Raw genomic sequence first — 16810 nt, forward strand, 5'->3', positions numbered from 1 at the left:
AGGTTGTGTGCTATCTGCATTAACACAATGATTGTGGAAGAGACCTTGATTTCAGTGACCCTCCCTTACTAAGCTTGTATCTCTTTGTCTCTGCACCTAGTTTCCCTCATTCATTTTGCCTCATCTGGAGGGTTTGAAAGTGGAGTATGTTCAGCTGTAAGTTCTCCAGAGCATTGGGGCATATTCAGGCAGGGCCCTGTGTAGTATCAGTTGTTGACTTAAAGCTAAGCAGTTGGCACAAAGGGCTGTCTTGTGTTACATTTCTAGCAGATGTGCTGTTATTAGAATAGTAATTTCCTTTGTGCTAGTATAAGGTTTGGATCATTGATTATGTAGAGTGTACTGCACATGTGTAGTCTCCTGAGGGTAGAGACTTAACCTGTATGGTAACTGGAATTCTTAATGTGTATTCTTTCTGATCTGGATTTCTTTTGTCCTAAAGTATATAGGAAGGAATTGGCTTATGTTTCAACAAGCTCCATGGTGATCTGTGGTACAGAGCACTGTGGGCAAGATTAAGATTACAATCACGAACCAAATATGCAGTGTTTTTAAAGAAACACTAAACCTAACAACCAAAACAACAATAAAAAAACCTTCTTGTTCAAGTGCATCCAAGGAAATGTGTATGTAGACAATGCATCTGAGAACTGCTACACTGAAAAATTGTATTACTCAAATTCTTTCAGAAAATTTAGGCTTTAGATACCTTTTTTCAAATTACATGTTTGTGGTATACAGTTGTTCTTGACATGTTCCCCTGCTTAAGGTGGGCAGTTGGACAAGATGACCTCCAGAGGTCCCTTCCAACCTTAACCATTTTGTGATGCTGTGATTTATCAAGTACATTCATGCAGCATCCTACCAATGTTCACGCCACTGAAATGTAGTGTAAATGTCTGCATGAGTGATTTTGCATTTGACTATAATTCTTCCAATAATACAGTGTCAAAGTACGTACAATGACACAACTTGTCAGTGCTTTATGGCAATTTTGGATTGGAAGTTAAGGGGTAGCCAACTACACGATGTAGGTAGAGAGAAGATAGCTGTTTGGAATTGTGACTAGGTAGTCTGTTGATTAGGTGTTGAGACTAGAATCTCTATTCTTATGCATTCTGTGTCTTTACTACCCATGAATGATATTTCAAAAAACCCAAAAACCCAACATCTCTTATCAGAAACAGTGCTTTCCTGAAGCATAACTCAAAAAACTTTACATGTACTTGCTTTTCTTAAGTAGACTGTTTTTACATGCTTCCTTCTCTTCTTTCATCAAACTGTGGACAGGTATTTCCTACTGTGTGTGTTACAGTCTCCCTTTTCACTGAAGTTGAAGGTAAAACTGTGGGCTTTTTAGTGTACTATTATTACTAGGTGGAGTGAAATGTACAGGAAAATGTTACTTTAAAGTCTAAACCTCACCTTTAAGCCTGAATTTAGTTAGGAGAATCTGGTATTTTTTCTGTTGTTTAACAGCTTCTCTAATAAAAAAGCAGTAAAGAGTGCAGGATCATGTTTCTTTTTGGATTAGCTTTTCAGTACAGTAGTTGAACAGACTATATTATGGGCCACTTGAAGGAAAAAAAAATGCAGAGGAACGGGTTTACTGCAGCAACTTTAATTCCATACTCCTACCTTGTTACTACTTGTTATGAAACCTCATAATATGGAACTTGATGAGATGGGAATATCTAGTTATTTTACCAGCCAAATATGTTTTGGGGTTAGATTGCACCTATTTGTATAGCTTCCTGAAAATTCCCAGCTGGTGTATAGTAACCTCTTCAGCCTTTTGTCTACCTCACTTTGGTCAAGTGCTGCCTGAAGTGATGCAGTTAAAATAAGGGATAAGTTCTCCTTGAGTTCAGAGATCACAGTTATGTGGTGCTGTAGCAGTTGCAAGAATATTGAACGCTAGGTTATGCCTGTGGAGCTAAAGCAAGATTTTTCTAGAGGATAGTCAAAACCAAGTACTATAAAATGATACTTTGGAAAACTTCAGAACAAACACACGTGCTCATGGATAGCTTTTCAGGGGTTGCAGGTGTAATGAATGCTTTACATATTTTATGATGCGATTTCTCTGGATATTACAGGATAGGTGAAAGAATGAATCACTGCAGAGTTACCAGTTTTAACGTGAAAACTGTGTAATTTCTTGTGGAGAGTAAAGCAATCTAAGACATTTTGAAGTGTGTTAAGCTACTACTCTGATTTTCCAAGAAAAGCACTGTTGGGAACAAAAGCAAAGCAAGTCACAAATACCCGCTGTGAGGTTCTAATGATTTTGATGATTACATTAAATACTACGTGTTCTGCATGTAGTAAACATGCAGCTATGTAAATAAACAGCTATGTTAAAGGAAGATACTGCAGACTTAGAAGGTCTTTCTAAGTTGTGACCAGTCCCACACAGTCCTCCCTTGTGCATAGTAAAATTGATAGCTGCTGCTTGGACTCACCCCACCTCAGCGGCTTTTTTTCTTGTTTCAAATATTTTTCCCCAAAAAGGACAGTGTACATTCATTATTACTTATGATGCTGCCTGAACAGAAGCCTCAGAAGGGAGGAACTGCTAACTTGCCTTGGATTAAAGACTCAACACCTTCTTTGTTACTGAACCATAGTCTCAAAAATGAGAGAGATGGTGAAAGGCCACCACTCCTCGTGACTGCTTCTTGTAAAAATGTAGTCAGGTTTTTTTACCCTTACTCCTTTCTGTATCAGCGCAAATTCAGTCTTGTCATTAGAAAAAGCAACAGGGGAAACTTTTTTTCTTCCATTTCCATTTGAAAGGCTTGGTCTTGTATGTTAGCAGACAGATGAGAGCTGATGCATGTTTAGACAAAAGTGTTATATAGATGAAGTAACCTCTAGCTTTCCTCAGGCTACCCAACAACTGTAGTGTGCTAGGGGGCCTGGGGGTGCACATTGGACTGTCCTGTCCTTACTGGAATTTTGCTTGAGATATGTTACAAACTATCAGATAGTGCTAGGGCTATGAAAAGCAACTGAGTAGGAGTGGAAAGAGCATCTGCTTTTTCTGAACATACCTGAACCTAACGGTAGCTTTTGATGCTTCCAGAATGTTTTCCTCTTTTTCTGCTACTATGTATAACTGTATGTAATTGTTGAACATTTGTCCAGAAGAACTGAACATATAAGAGCGAATACTTTTCTAGTGGAGCAAAAACGCTTGTCATGTGGATTGCTGCTAGTACTCTATGATACTTCATTGCAATAAATACACATAACTTACTGTGACTTAGACTTGGGAACATAACTTAATATTCATGTGTAAATGTAACATAGAAACAGATTGTATTCTTGGAAAAGCTTACTTTTCAGCTAAGGTGAATCCTGAAATGAGACTGAAAACTACTAAGAAAACTAACTTGCTCCTACCTATCTTTGAAAGTCTGGTATATCTAAGAATCAAAGTATTTACCTTGAAGCTTGCAGCTGATTCAGCAGTTAGAGTGCACTGCATGCTATCAAATATCCCAGCTGAATAATACACTGCTATGTTACTGTGAGTTAACTTTACGTTGACTACAGGACAAAAACTCTTCATAATCAGAGTCCTTAGGGAACTGGCTTAATTACCCAATATGCTTTTCTTAAACAAGCCCCTGACACCGGAGGGAACAATGGTATCCCCCAACAGGGGGAAGTTTTTTAGTTAGGATAAAATACCAGAGCATCAAAAGGAGAGGTAATGGCTTTAGCGTATGTTCTTGTTCAACAACTTGTTCATGAAACTACGCCTGGGGTTTTTTGGTTTTGTTGGGTGGTTTGTTTTTTTTTTTTAATCATCTAACTTCTGTTCTGTCTACTTCAATTGAAATCAAAAGCTTCCTGAATCCTCAAGGTTTGAGGGCTGCGTAGGTGAAAAAGAAGTTGAGCACTATTTGAAATTGAGAAAAGAATGGAATGAACTGGAAAATTAAAAGCCCCAATAGAAAGACAGGAATGAAGTTCAACACTGAATTTCAGGGCAGAGTTCATATGCAGGTTTCTCATAGCTGCTTATGCGATTGTAATACTGCATCTTGCTTGCATAAATATAAAGTGTAAAACCCTAATATTCTTTTAAGGGCAGAAACTGCATGCCTCTGAAGGGCATACAATTAATCTACTTGTTCTGTGGATGAATTAGGACTGGAGGCTGAGTGTGGGGGCTTTTTTCTTTCTTTTGGAAGGGTTCTGAACTGAGCCTGTGAAGGCCAATGGAATGAAGGGGAGGGAGGGGAAGGATGACAAAAAACCAAAACAAACAAACAAAAGAACCCACCAACACCCTCCCCAACACATATCTGGAATTAAAACTAATAAATAGTTCTCTAACAGCAAAAATTAATATCTAATAGGGATTTCCCTGAAAGTTAACACTACATGATCCAGTTGGGTGTAGCTTCAGTTGAAGTTTCCCTCTTCTATGGTGGATAACACACATGCACAGAGCAATAAAATGTTATCTGACTTAGTGCAGCCTCAGTAAGAATGCATTTAGGTGATTGGGGAAAAAACAATAAATCTGTATTTCCATCAAACTGAGCATAAAATAATCTTCAATTCCATTTTCTTGCAAAGTGATTTGTAAAACTGTAGTTGTCTTACACATAGGAATCTGTTCTCTCTGCTAGCTGCAAAAAAAAATAATGTATAGTCAAATACATATGCAAGATGAAGGAAAGTATTACCCTGTTTCCTGTTGTTCTTACCAGTTTTGTGGGCATGACCCAGCACACTTTTTGTTGAGAACAACATTAAGAAATAAAACATTAGAAGAACAAGAAATGAAAAGAACATTTTCATATTGGTATAAAATCAGTTACCTAACAGGGATTAAAAAAAGGTAGCTAATGTGATGCAAAATGCTTTTATTTGTTTGAACACAACTTCAGAGTTACATTCTTGTTTCCTTTAGATTTTCCCCTAAGAAGAAATCTACTTACATGAAACAAAATACTGAATGTGTGGATAATGTGTGCAATTACATTCTTATTGTGGACAAGTTGTAATTTTGTGTGTTTCTGTAAGCTACTGTAGTAGCAAATATAAGTATAGAAGACTGCTCCTAACTTACTACAGATTTTGTAACAAGAAAAATAATTTTTCAGACACAGGCTTCATGTCCTATTGATCGCAGACCATTTCAAGCAGTATGCAGGCTTGATGCATTAGAAAAGCAGATAAAGGTAAGTTCCAGACTTATTTTCTTAAATAACTTAAGTTGTAGGAATGCCCAAGTTATGCTGCAGCCTTTTATTCATATGTCTGCGGTCATTAATCTTTCCTAACAAAATAATTGTTGCTTTGATGCTTCTATTACATATTTGAAGCTAGGAACTATTCTTAATTATTTTTTCAAAGCAAGCGTTTACAGTAATAATAATAATAATGATAAAGCTACTATTGCTACTTTATACTATCTTTGAATGTTCCTAATAAATCCAAGAACAGAAGTATGGTGGGTTTTAACTAGATTTTGTAAACAAGTGTTATATCAATTAGCATGCAATCTTGCGTTTTATTTTATTTTAGCTAAGGTGAATCTTGTGTGTTAACAGCCTCTTAATTCACAGACAAAAACACATGAAGGCAAGAGGAATTAGTTAACGTTAAGCTTTGTTCAATGTAAATTTCTGATATTTTTTTTTTTCAGTTTTTCTGAATAATACTGCTGTGGAGAGTAGTTTATGAAATAGGAAAATAAAACTTGATTCTGATAAACGATCTTGAAAATGTATGTAGAAAGATGCTGATAATTCTGTATCCAATTTTGAAATTCTTTGGTGAAATTATGGTTAAAAGTAATTCTGAAGCTGTCAGGTTTGCATTTTGTGATGTTTAGAGAACAGGTTCCCAGTATCGGTTTCTTGTGCTTCTAGAGGCCCAGGTAGTCACCTGCAAAGGAAACGCACTGACCAGCCACAGATACTTCCTTCTCATAGAAAACTATGCTAGCATATTTTACCTTCTTTATTTCTAAAGAATCAAGGAAGTTGTAGCTGAAACTAGGTAAACTGAAGATTTCATTTGGAAGAGTGTGAAGGCTGTATTGTGATACCGTTTGAAAGTTTCTTTGTAGAACTGCAGTGTAAACAGGTGGGCAGAGAACAAGGGCCCTGCTCTGCAAAGCAGCCGCTGGAGCAGTAGGGGTAGGTGGAATGTGTACCATTAGAAATGCTGACACAGTGGTCAGTACTTGCAGTGGCATTAACAGGAGACTGGCATTATTCCTGTGTGATGTTCATAATTATGATGCTAATAGCTTGAGGAATTGCATGTAAAGCCAAGATTCTAGAATGAGGAAATACAAGATATCTTAACACAAACAATTGCAGTGTAGCCATTGAGGTAACTTCATAGTATGTAGTAAAAATTGTATTGCTTGCTTAGAATTTTGAAGATGGATGGGGGGCGGGAAAGTTACATAAAATCCTTGAGTTATTTTACTCTGGAGGAAAATGAGGTGTTTTTAATTATGAGGAAGTGTTTGAAATTGAGTGGTAGTCAAGCATTTTCCCAAGCTAAACCTTGTGTATTCAGATCAACCAATTTAGTCTAAAAAAAAATGTGGCTTCCAAATTCTCAGTGGAAGACAGTGCGTAGGTTTGAGGTACTTGCCATGGCAGTCTGAATGTTCAGGGATTTTTGGTCTTGTGGAATTAGTATGTGTCTTTGGTATAGCCAATATACACATCAAGGTGGGGGTTTTTCCATTTCATGAAAAACAAATGAAAAAAAATAAAATCTTCAAACTGTGACATCAAAGTAATTCTTTGAAACAGTTTCAAGGCCTTCTGAATTTATTTTCTCTGTAGACCTTAAGAGCCTGAACAAATTTAAAGCCCGTATGTATTGAGATTCTAGATTGGATTGACTTTATTTTTCAATACAGGTTCAGATTAAAAAACAACTGAGGAGGAAGGAAGAGGAGGAAAACTGTGCCTGCAGCAAAGGAAAATATAGCCATGCAAAAATGAGAAGCTTTATGAGGTTGGTTGTCCATTGTTCTAATGGAATATTAAAACTATATAAATATCAAATATATTTTATATAAATATAAAAATATAAGAACTGTTTTAAAGTGTACACCCTAGAAAAATCTTTAAAAAATCAAGTTTATTCTAAAAAACTTTTTTCTGTCAGTGGCAGTTTAGCTTTACTTTTAACGCTGATGTAATTACCACTTGAATACTTACAACAGCAAGTGAGAAGTAAGGAACAGCATATTTCTTGCATCTTGCTCTGAAATTTGCATTTTTCAAGCAATTTCTTACTAATTTGAATTCAGATTTTATGGATAGATCATATTGTAACAATATAGAGCTTTTTCTTTGGTTATCTAAACAGACATCCCCTTCCTTGCATGTTATCATAAACATTGGTAGTGTTCCTGTTTTACTATAAAACACAGTTGTAGTCAAGAACTGATTTTATTCTAGTTGGTTTGAGATGGAACTGCGAAAATACTGTTCCTGTTTTGAGAAACTTTATCTTGTCACATTTGCTGCATTGTATGAGAGGAAGCTCAGAATTACAGACAAATTTCACTAAATTGTGATAATCTGAAGTCAGTGTTTAATGGAATATACAATATATACAGAGTTCTCCAGACTGAATTTGAAACATACTCGCTACAGAAAAGATAACTGGATGTAAATTACCTTTTTTAGCTCTTAATAGAAAATAAGTAAGATAAATTGATCTTCATGCCTCACTGTTCTGAATCGCCATTGACTTTGATATTCTTGAAAGTATTTATGGAAGCAGGTTATAATACCTTTCATATCTTGCCATGAAATCAAGCATTCAGATTTACACAAATTGTGTAAATTGATTTCTTTTTTTTTGGGTTTTTTTTTTTTTACATCTGTAAGCTTTTTGAAGCACTGTGGCTTTTAGTATATGGAAGATGATACACATGCTGCAAATTCAGTTTTAGTGGTGGTCAGAAGTTACTTACACGTGCAAAATAAAAATTCCTTAAAATAAGACCTGATTTTGTTTGATGTGTGTACTCTTAACTTAAATATGCCCAGAAATAACTTTTATATCTTTTCTTAATCTTGCAGAAGAGCTGTATGTCCAGACAGAGGGCCATTAACAACAAAATTAAGCAAAGTTGTGAAGAAAAAATACAGTAAGTTGGTATTTGTCCTCCATTTGCTAGAATTGCAGTTTTTTATTAAGGAACTCTAGAATTTTTCTTGGTGAGCCAGTATTTTCTTTTTTTAATTGCTTACATTTGCATATGAAAACCAAATAGCAAGGAATATAGAGGCGTGGAAGTTCAGAGAAAAATAGCAGTATGTGAAACTACTGTTCTTATTTTACTAGAAAGACTGCCTCTTCACTTCAATTTCAAGTCACAAGTGAAATGGATTTGGTTTTAGCCTGAAGTCATTCTCTGCATCAGAGAGTCGGTGCACAGCTAATGACTGGCTTTTATTTACAGGAAGCTTTTTGGTGAGAGTTCAGACACAAGACACACTTAGTTGTATTTGGGGCTGCTGTTTTGAGAGGCTTGTTTAATAGATACTGTTCAATAGGTGTGTTCATAACATACAAAACTAAGCAAATACCTGAAGAGGTGAAAACTGCTATTGTGAAGGTGCAGGCATTTTAATTTTACTCAGGTTGTATGTAAACACGTTGTAAATACACTTGAGAGAGACATTTTCACTAACCTCTCATTGCATTAATGATATTGTCAAACAATTAAAAACTAATATGCTACTAAAGTTAAGATCAAAGTGGCTTTTTTCTTATTCAATACAGGTAATATTTTGTATGACAAACGAAACAAGAAAGCTTTGTCTGTGAAGATAAACAAGGTTGGTTTTGAGAATGAAACATATGTAAGCATTTTTTTCACGTAAGCATTTTTAAAACTACCTTTCTGCTTATTTTTAAGCTTAACTTCTCTGTTAATTTTAGTATAATCCAAACTGTTACTTTGTCTCTCTTTGTCTTGAAGGAAGTAACTAGAATATAGTGCTCAGTTATATTAGCTTCTCTCTCAGATTAAATGACATTTTGTGGTGGTGAATATTTTTGTTTAGATTAGAATTTTACATTATAAGGTACTGTACCTACTCTGTTTTCATGTTTCTTCACCAAAAGAAGATTATATCAGCTACAAGCTGTTAGCCAAGTACTATTATATGAAGGATATGAAGGTCTTCATTATTTTCATGAAAATACATCGTTATAATCAGCCAAGCAATTTGTTGTATGAATAAGCCATGGATATTACAGCTTGCATCAAGTTGTTATTTTTTAATGGGAGATTACTCCCAATAATCTTTGTGTTTCCAGGTTTCTTGTTTAGTTCATAAATTTTAGCCTGTAACATAGGCTTATAATATGCAGAATTTATAAGGAGCTATAAAGGCTCTTTTGTTTGATTTCTGCCTTCCCTTCTTTCAAAAATACTTTTGTCTCTGGGAGACAAGTTTGTGGTCAGTGCTTTCTTTCTTATAGTTGTACACGTAAATGTGTTTGCATGAAATAGTTTTAGGCCATAAATTTCATTCTGAAGTGTAAATGTCATCGTCATTATTCATCCTTCTCTCTTACCTAAAGTTTAAACATTTGGAGGAAAAACTGTCTTCAGGTTCCTCTCTTGCCTGCTGCCTTGCTTCATGTAGTATATGGACACGTACTACATCCTGTGTCTTTTCAGTTGCTGGTGGCCCAAGTTGTCACTTTTGTTTGAGTGCTTATACACCATATTTCTCAAGGCTGTCTTTGGCTCCAGCCTTCCCTTCAGAGTCAGGTATTCAGAAATTTTGGTTCTGTTACCACATAAAGTTAAAGGTATTTTCCGTGGAATTGAGGAGGTTTTGAACTGGAAGGATAGAGCTTAATGATAGATAAACCTCTAGTTTGACCTCAAGCTTGGTGAATGCTTTCATATCTAGTTTCACTGATTTATGGTGCACTATTTAATAGCATTAATGTCTCAAATGGTACAAGTTGTAAAAAAAAAAAAAAGTGCAAAAACAGAAGTAGAGACATTAAAAACATTCAGGAGGAGGTACAGGACTCAATTTTCCAATAAAGTTCAGAAGAATTTAAAAGAAAGCACTGATTTACTAACAACCAATTTATAAGGATATTTGTGGAACATCTGGATAGCTTTTGTAGATGGAGAAAGAATCTTAATGTTCAGAATTACAGTATTTTAAAAATAAAACTGAACAGCTTTTTAGGAGAAACTTTGAATGTGCACACTGATTAAATAGGGCATGTTCCCATCAAAAGCAGCTCTCTGCCCAGGTTTGATGGAGCATATGGATAATGGCTGCATACTTGACACATATCTATATATTGTCAACCATTATGAAGTTTATTTTTCATCAGAGTAAATACATATAGATAGCATACAAAAGAAAATGACGGAAAGACTCTGTAAGTTCTCATCTTAAAATACCAGCCATGGGGAATGAACAGGAATGTTTTAGTCAGATTTGAGGTGGCATAAACCCTTTAGGTGAAAGGATATAAATGGCAAAAATGGGTCAGTGTAGATGAGTGTGTCAGTCTGGTAGTCTGGGAAGAGTGTCTGGAGGTTCATTGTTTAGATCTTACACACACACACACACCCTGCCCCGGCAGCCAGCCCAGTACACAGCAACAGAGTTCACTGCACACCATGCAAAAGGCAATATACTAGCATACAGCGGGTGGCTAGACATTGTTAACAATTGAAATAGAAGGTGGTGTATTTGTTGAAATATGAAGTGGACTGAGTATTGTGCCTTTATGTGAGGGCCGAGTAAACATATGTGCCAATGAGTCTTCAATTTTTTAATCCTACCTGAAGGCAAAGGAGAATCCCAGCTATTTACATTAGATGCACATTGGTGCATCTTCATGTATTAAATGTTAATTGTTTTATTTTGGATGTCTTTAATTCAGAATTATTTTATTTTTTTTTTGTAGCCCAGAAGAGAGACCTGCTGGAATGAGTGCTTCAGAACTAATTTCTTCAGCATGCTTCTGGCTGGTGGTAGCAATGAAGAATCCTTTTTTAGCTGTAGAAATGACTGGTTAGTATATACTAATGCTTAATATAAACTGATGGGTTGCTTTATTGTAGATGCTGTGGTTCCTTCTGTTTCTATCTTTATATTCTGCCTCAAAGTATTTTGAAGTTTGGCTGGGTTTATAGTCATTAATGAAGAGCAGTTAAAGGTTTAAACAAATTTTTGTATTAGTATATTTAAGGGCACACCCCAATTTTTGTCATGTGTTCAGCACTAAATTACTGAAGTGTGTGTTTTTAATCTCACTGATTTAATAGGAGTAAATAAGTTTTATTTTTAGCTCATATTTAAACTCCTTGCTGAATTGAAGCCTTGGGTAGGAAGAGGTTAGACCTACAACAGGAGTTAGCAGAACAGTTAACAATAAATATTCTGTTTCATATCAGAAACAATCTTTTTCTGTTCTTTCTTGACTCCAAACTCCAGGAGGCATACTTTAAACATACATGAAGCAATTTTGCTTAATGAGCCTAATACTTCAGAATGGCTGTAATAAAAACAAAAAAAGGTATTTTTTTTGGTTGAGAAGATGGAAGAAAAAGAACAGTCTAGAAAAACATTATTTGGATAATATGGCCTAATAAAAAAATCATTGTGTCTGAATGTTTTCAGCAGTCTGCATGCAAGATTATTAATTTGTCAAGGATGCAAAGTTTCTTCATCTTTCAACTCCCCAGAAGACACATCTACCCTCCTGTTTTCCATTCTGCCTGCCTCGTTTATTTAGGACTTGTGTTATATTTACCGTGACTGCTTCTTCCCTTTAAACAGTAACCGTGCATCGTTTCATCATGACTGCTGAAAGTTGTAATACAGTTAATTTTTTTTTAAAAAGTCATTGATAGAAGCAATACCGAAATACAAAATTGCCATAGTACAAAGTTATTCTTTTTAACTTTTCATTATTTCAGTACACAATTCATGGAGGTCAATACAGTGATCAGACAGAAGAGACAGGAATTGGAATTGTCCTGTTCATCTGTGATTCCTAGAGTTGAAAGGTATGTGCTTTGGGTTCATAGTGCAAAGGAACTTAATGAAATACTTCAGGTTTGGAATTCAATTAATTCAAATTGCTTTTTGGATAGAATATTGTTTGCTCATAAAACGGTACCATTTCATCATAAAACTAAATAGTGTTCGCATGTAACTTGTTAAATTTTTGTGTATTTGCTGCAGGCTGTTCTTATGACAATAGATTCTTTTCTGTATATCTTCATGTTTTTTTGGTACTTGAGACAAGCTTAGTAACTCCATGACTTGTGCATCATAATATGTCACTTTTTCACAGAAACGTGACTTCAAATATATATTCTATTTGGAAGTTAGTTCAATGTGCTCTTTAAATAATTTCTATCACTAGAAATCAGATTGTTTGCTTTAACATCAGTCAGATTCTGATTTTCCACCTTGAACCCCCTTCTCCACAGGTTGGTTCTAACACTTTCTGCAATTGTTTACAGACAAGTGCATCTAGAAAGAGTTAAGAGGGGTTCTATCAAACAAAACAGCATAAAATATTTATGGTTTTTGTCAGAGAGCAGATGCATGTTAAAACATACCCTAAGGATGTTTTCATGAATATAAAGCAGAAGCATAAAAAATAACTGGTTTTAAAATAACACAGTAAGAACTTGTTTCTGTCTGTAATCTTAATTTCAATACATACCTCTGTACTCTAGGTATGTATACAAAGGCTAAAGACAAAAGAGCAAGTAAAGAGATTTTTAACTATAATTAAAAGTTGTACCTAGGATTTAAATAATAAATTTTAGGTTTTTTACATGTACTTTTCCTTATGGAAGATTTCATTCCTACTCGGTGGTAAATTGAAATTGTAGATCTATAACTAAACTCTTGGTTTCACCCAAGGTTTGCTGAGCGAGTCTGAATAAGTATATAAATAGTTCGGTAAAAGGAAAGAAGCCTTTACTAAATTGCTGTGTAGACAATTCATCATTTTTCTGCAGAAAAGATTATTCTTCTGCTGAAGTACTAAATCAGTATTCCAGTAGTATAGTCTACAAATGTGGACTAGATTGTTTGTTACAGTGCTATGTTTGGCTTTGAAGAAAGCCAAATGTTTATTGCTTTAACATAACATACCTTGTTCAAACTGTTTTACCAGCTAGGCAATAATACAAGCCTGAAATTAAATGTGAGAAGAAAAGTTTTGTTCGTTGTCAACTTTGCCTTTCTCTCAAACTGTGATAAGGTTGTGTCATGGTGGCCTAATGTTTTGGGTTTGTGCATTGTTTCCAAAGCTCGCTACAAACAGCTGAAATAACTGATGTTAATGCTTTCACTTTTCCAGAATTCCTTTAGTGTCTTATGGAGCTGAAGCTGAGACCTTTCTTCTCACTTCTGCCACAGTGGCAGGGACAACGCTTCCAATAAATATCAGGCCTTTGGAAAACTTTGGTAAACTTTTTTTTTGTAAGTTTTATTTATAGCTCATGTGGAATATTGTTAAAATATGATTCTTTGAAATCCAAGTGGAGTATATAGTAACAGGTAACAGAAAATAAATCTGTTTCGATGCACTTTGGTGCTATTTCAAACCCAGCTGTTTTATTTCTGAAATGAGAATATAGAAGATGAACCAGCCACCCTAAAACCAGCATAACTGTTCTTCACTTGAAGATCAAAATAATATTTTATTTAACTTAATTCCATTTCTAAATTCAACACTTTCTTTCACGTTACAGCTTCTTTTCCTGTTGTTCAAGGATAAGTCTCATTTTGATACATTATGAATGGCTTGACATAGTTCAGTGCTGTATTGTGCAGTATGAGAAACAAACTGTTTCCTGACCGCGGAAGAGTAGTCAGGAAACAAAAAAATTGATCTCTTTCAGTATGCCTGTAGGCTCTACAGGGCAAAAGTTCGCAGAAGTGCTCAAGCTCCAGGATCCGGCAGGAATTTAGCAGAAGACAAGACGTGGAAGGAATGACCTTCCTCCAGTTACTTTAACAGCCTCTCCATACTCAGCAAGAGTGTAGTTTCCCTTCCAGCAGGCTGCACAAGTTCAAAGAAGTGAAAACAAAGGAATGCTGTTTTTTAAGGCTAGAGTTAATACCTTCTTGAATTGGGAATTACTCTACTTTCACTTGACTAGTAGGCAAAGAGTTGATAACGATTTGGGTCTCTTGGCTTACAAAAATTGTGAGGAAGTGAATTGCTGGGAAGAGTTAAGCAGTAGAAAGATTGTGGAAAAGATGCTTTATTCATTCATATTCCTCATTCTTGTTGATGACGCGTATTTCACCTCCACATTCCCCAGTGAAAAATGGATAGGTTGCTTCCTCAGGCCTCTGGTATTTGGCAGTGCAATTTAACTGATCTGTAACCATTTCTGCTTCTGGTAGTCATGAGTATACATGCTAGCTCATATCTCTTGACTTCCCCTCACCTTTCTACATTCTAACTCACATTTCTAACATTCAGGCTTCTTTGTTAGCATGCACCAGAAGCATTAAAAAAAAATCTCCTCAGAAAAGTGAAGAATATTTAAATAAACCTCAGATTACTTTTCAACATTAGACTATTTAGAACATGTGCGCAACTGCTGTTCACAGTATCAGCAACTGATCTACAAATATTGATGACATTGTGGACTCCTAAGGCAGAACATGCAGCTAAATCCCTTAACACTGTTTTTGGGGAGAAACTGCAGATTTTGAGTTTGAGTCTTTAGCAGGGAAAGAAAAGGAAATTATTTTTTCCAGATATTGTTGTTTTAAAATTTATATGTAGAACTAAATTTTCTCTCATCTGCTGCTTGATTAGAACTTTGATACTTATAAGTATTCCACGTAATCACTTAAAGGTGTGACTTTGCAATGTGAAATCATCAAGCTAAGAAGACACAGCAAATAAATTCTGAAGTTATTTTTGTATGTTTCCATATGTTCTTGCTACACCTGAACTAAAGTTCAGATGTTGAACATAATATATTGCTTACACTGTAGACAAAGTTGAAGATGGTCATCAAGATTGAATCTTAAAACACTGTAGTATGTTGACACTGAAGTTTTAAGTCATCTTCAGTTTGACTTAAAGACTTCCTGCTGATAAAGAGCATGCAGAAAGTAAGACACAGTGTCTTCGAATTTCCTAGTGAAACTAGGGGATGTTTGAGATGAAGATGTCCCTTGAGGTTTTTGATTACATTCTGTTGAGTGAGTATTCCTTCCCCATTCAGTTTTTATATAGCAACTGGGGAAAAGACAGACATGCATAACAAAAAGTTAGGACAAAAGCAAGGAGAAACCTAACCTGAATACTGTTAAGAGATGCAGGGCAAATATCTATAAAGAAGTGAGCAAGGCCTTCTCTTACAGGAAATATGGGAAATGAAGGAAAAGGCAGAAGATGGAGGAAATGGGACACTGGGGCTTTATGCAAAGGTGGAGAACAGGAGGAAGATAAAAATAGTGATAATAAATGCATACAAAAAAAGGGGGGAAAAAAGCAGACTAGGTCTTGTGATTCTTTCTAAACTGTGCCTGAAAGATGGTAACATAAGCATTGTAATTTTTTTACAATCTTTTTGTCGTCTGCCCACACCTAGTTTTCTATCAGAGTAGTAGTTGACAGTTGCTTCCAGAGTTGTGCAAGGAGGTATACGAATATCAGTGACAGTCATGTAACTGTACTGCCTGAATCTTCCCTGTAACTGCTGCAGTTTTTTTAGATTCTCTTACCATTAAACAGTCTTTTTACTAATTTGACCTGAAAATGCATTAGTGAACCTACCAGTACTATTATGATTTAGGCTGGCATTAAAATATTTTAAAATAAAGATTCAGTGAGCTGAAATGCCTTGTATTTGGTTCAAGTCCAAAGCTTGTGAAGCTTGTCTGTTAATATTTTACAGGTAGTAAAGAATGCTAAAAAGGGGTTTGTGTTTTGCAAATAGACTTTGAAAGTTGTACAAAAATAACTTGCCTTTTAATTCTGCCAGGATTTCCACATTCCACAGGTATCCTGATTTATTTATTTTTTTTTATTGGAAAGTGATTTCTTCCCACTTGAGGAAAATAATCATGGATATTAAAAATCTGTAATGATGTGTAGCATCTGACTTGGTTTTCTGGCTATTGTAATAGGTTTGAAGACATAGGTAGTCTGGGACAGCCACATATGGTTGAGTAACTGCTGATTAAGCACTGTGAAGTCACTTTCTAACACAATTATTGGTGCGACTGTTAACAGTAGATACCTTAAGTAGTGCTAGTCACCTAAAACTTCTTTGGAAGTTCTTCACCATGCACATTGTTTTCTGTTAAATATGTGGTACCTTCTATAACTGATACTGTTGGTTTTCATTATCTTAAGTGGTAATTTGATCAGTGGACACCCAAACACCACAGCTACATCTTTTTCATGTTCAAGCAAATTATTGTGTGTTTACAAAAGTGGTCAGAGGATGTGATTATAGTTCTGTGCTCTGTTCTGGCTTTTTTTAAGGCTAGCAAGGTGCTTGCAGAGTTAATTCTCTAAGGTTATCAGATTATATGTTTGCATTTAATAGTATCTCATTCTGCTAACAAAGCAGCAAGTGGTAGAAAGAGGCTTTTGTGCTGTTACTTGTCTTATTCATATCTTACTTTCATATGATTTGTTTGAGAATACATTAAACACATATTTTAGTGCAGTAAAAGCATGGGAAATAATAACACTGCACAGAGAGTTAGAATCAAGTGTTAAGTGTGATATGATAAAACCATTGTTAAATCCA

At 35.3% G+C, this 16810-nt stretch overlaps 1 protein-coding gene across 4 annotated transcripts in view; it reads left to right on the top strand.

Moving 5' to 3' along the window:
- SCAF11 (SR-related CTD associated factor 11) overlaps positions 1-16810 on the top strand; it is a 50801-nt gene that overhangs the window by 21522 nt on the left and 12469 nt on the right. For 3 of the 4 annotated variants that reach the window (XM_037388026.1, XM_037388022.1, XM_037388024.1), the window contains exons 4-10: positions 5127-5204; positions 6911-7008; positions 8088-8155; positions 8794-8873; positions 10963-11069; positions 11978-12067; positions 13381-13487. In XM_037388026.1, the coding sequence (XP_037243923.1) occupies positions 5127-5204; positions 6911-7008; positions 8088-8155; positions 8794-8873; positions 10963-11069; positions 11978-12067; positions 13381-13487 (628 nt within the window). The remainder of the gene's footprint in view (positions 1-5126; positions 5205-6910; positions 7009-8087; positions 8156-8793; positions 8874-10962; positions 11070-11977; positions 12068-13380; positions 13488-16810) is intronic. The other variant, XM_037388025.1, reaches the window with a different exon arrangement.

This window comes from Falco rusticolus, chromosome 5 (genome assembly GCF_015220075.1).
Source record: "Falco rusticolus isolate bFalRus1 chromosome 5, bFalRus1.pri, whole genome shotgun sequence".
Classification (NCBI taxonomy): domain Eukaryota; kingdom Metazoa; phylum Chordata; class Aves; order Falconiformes; family Falconidae; genus Falco; species Falco rusticolus.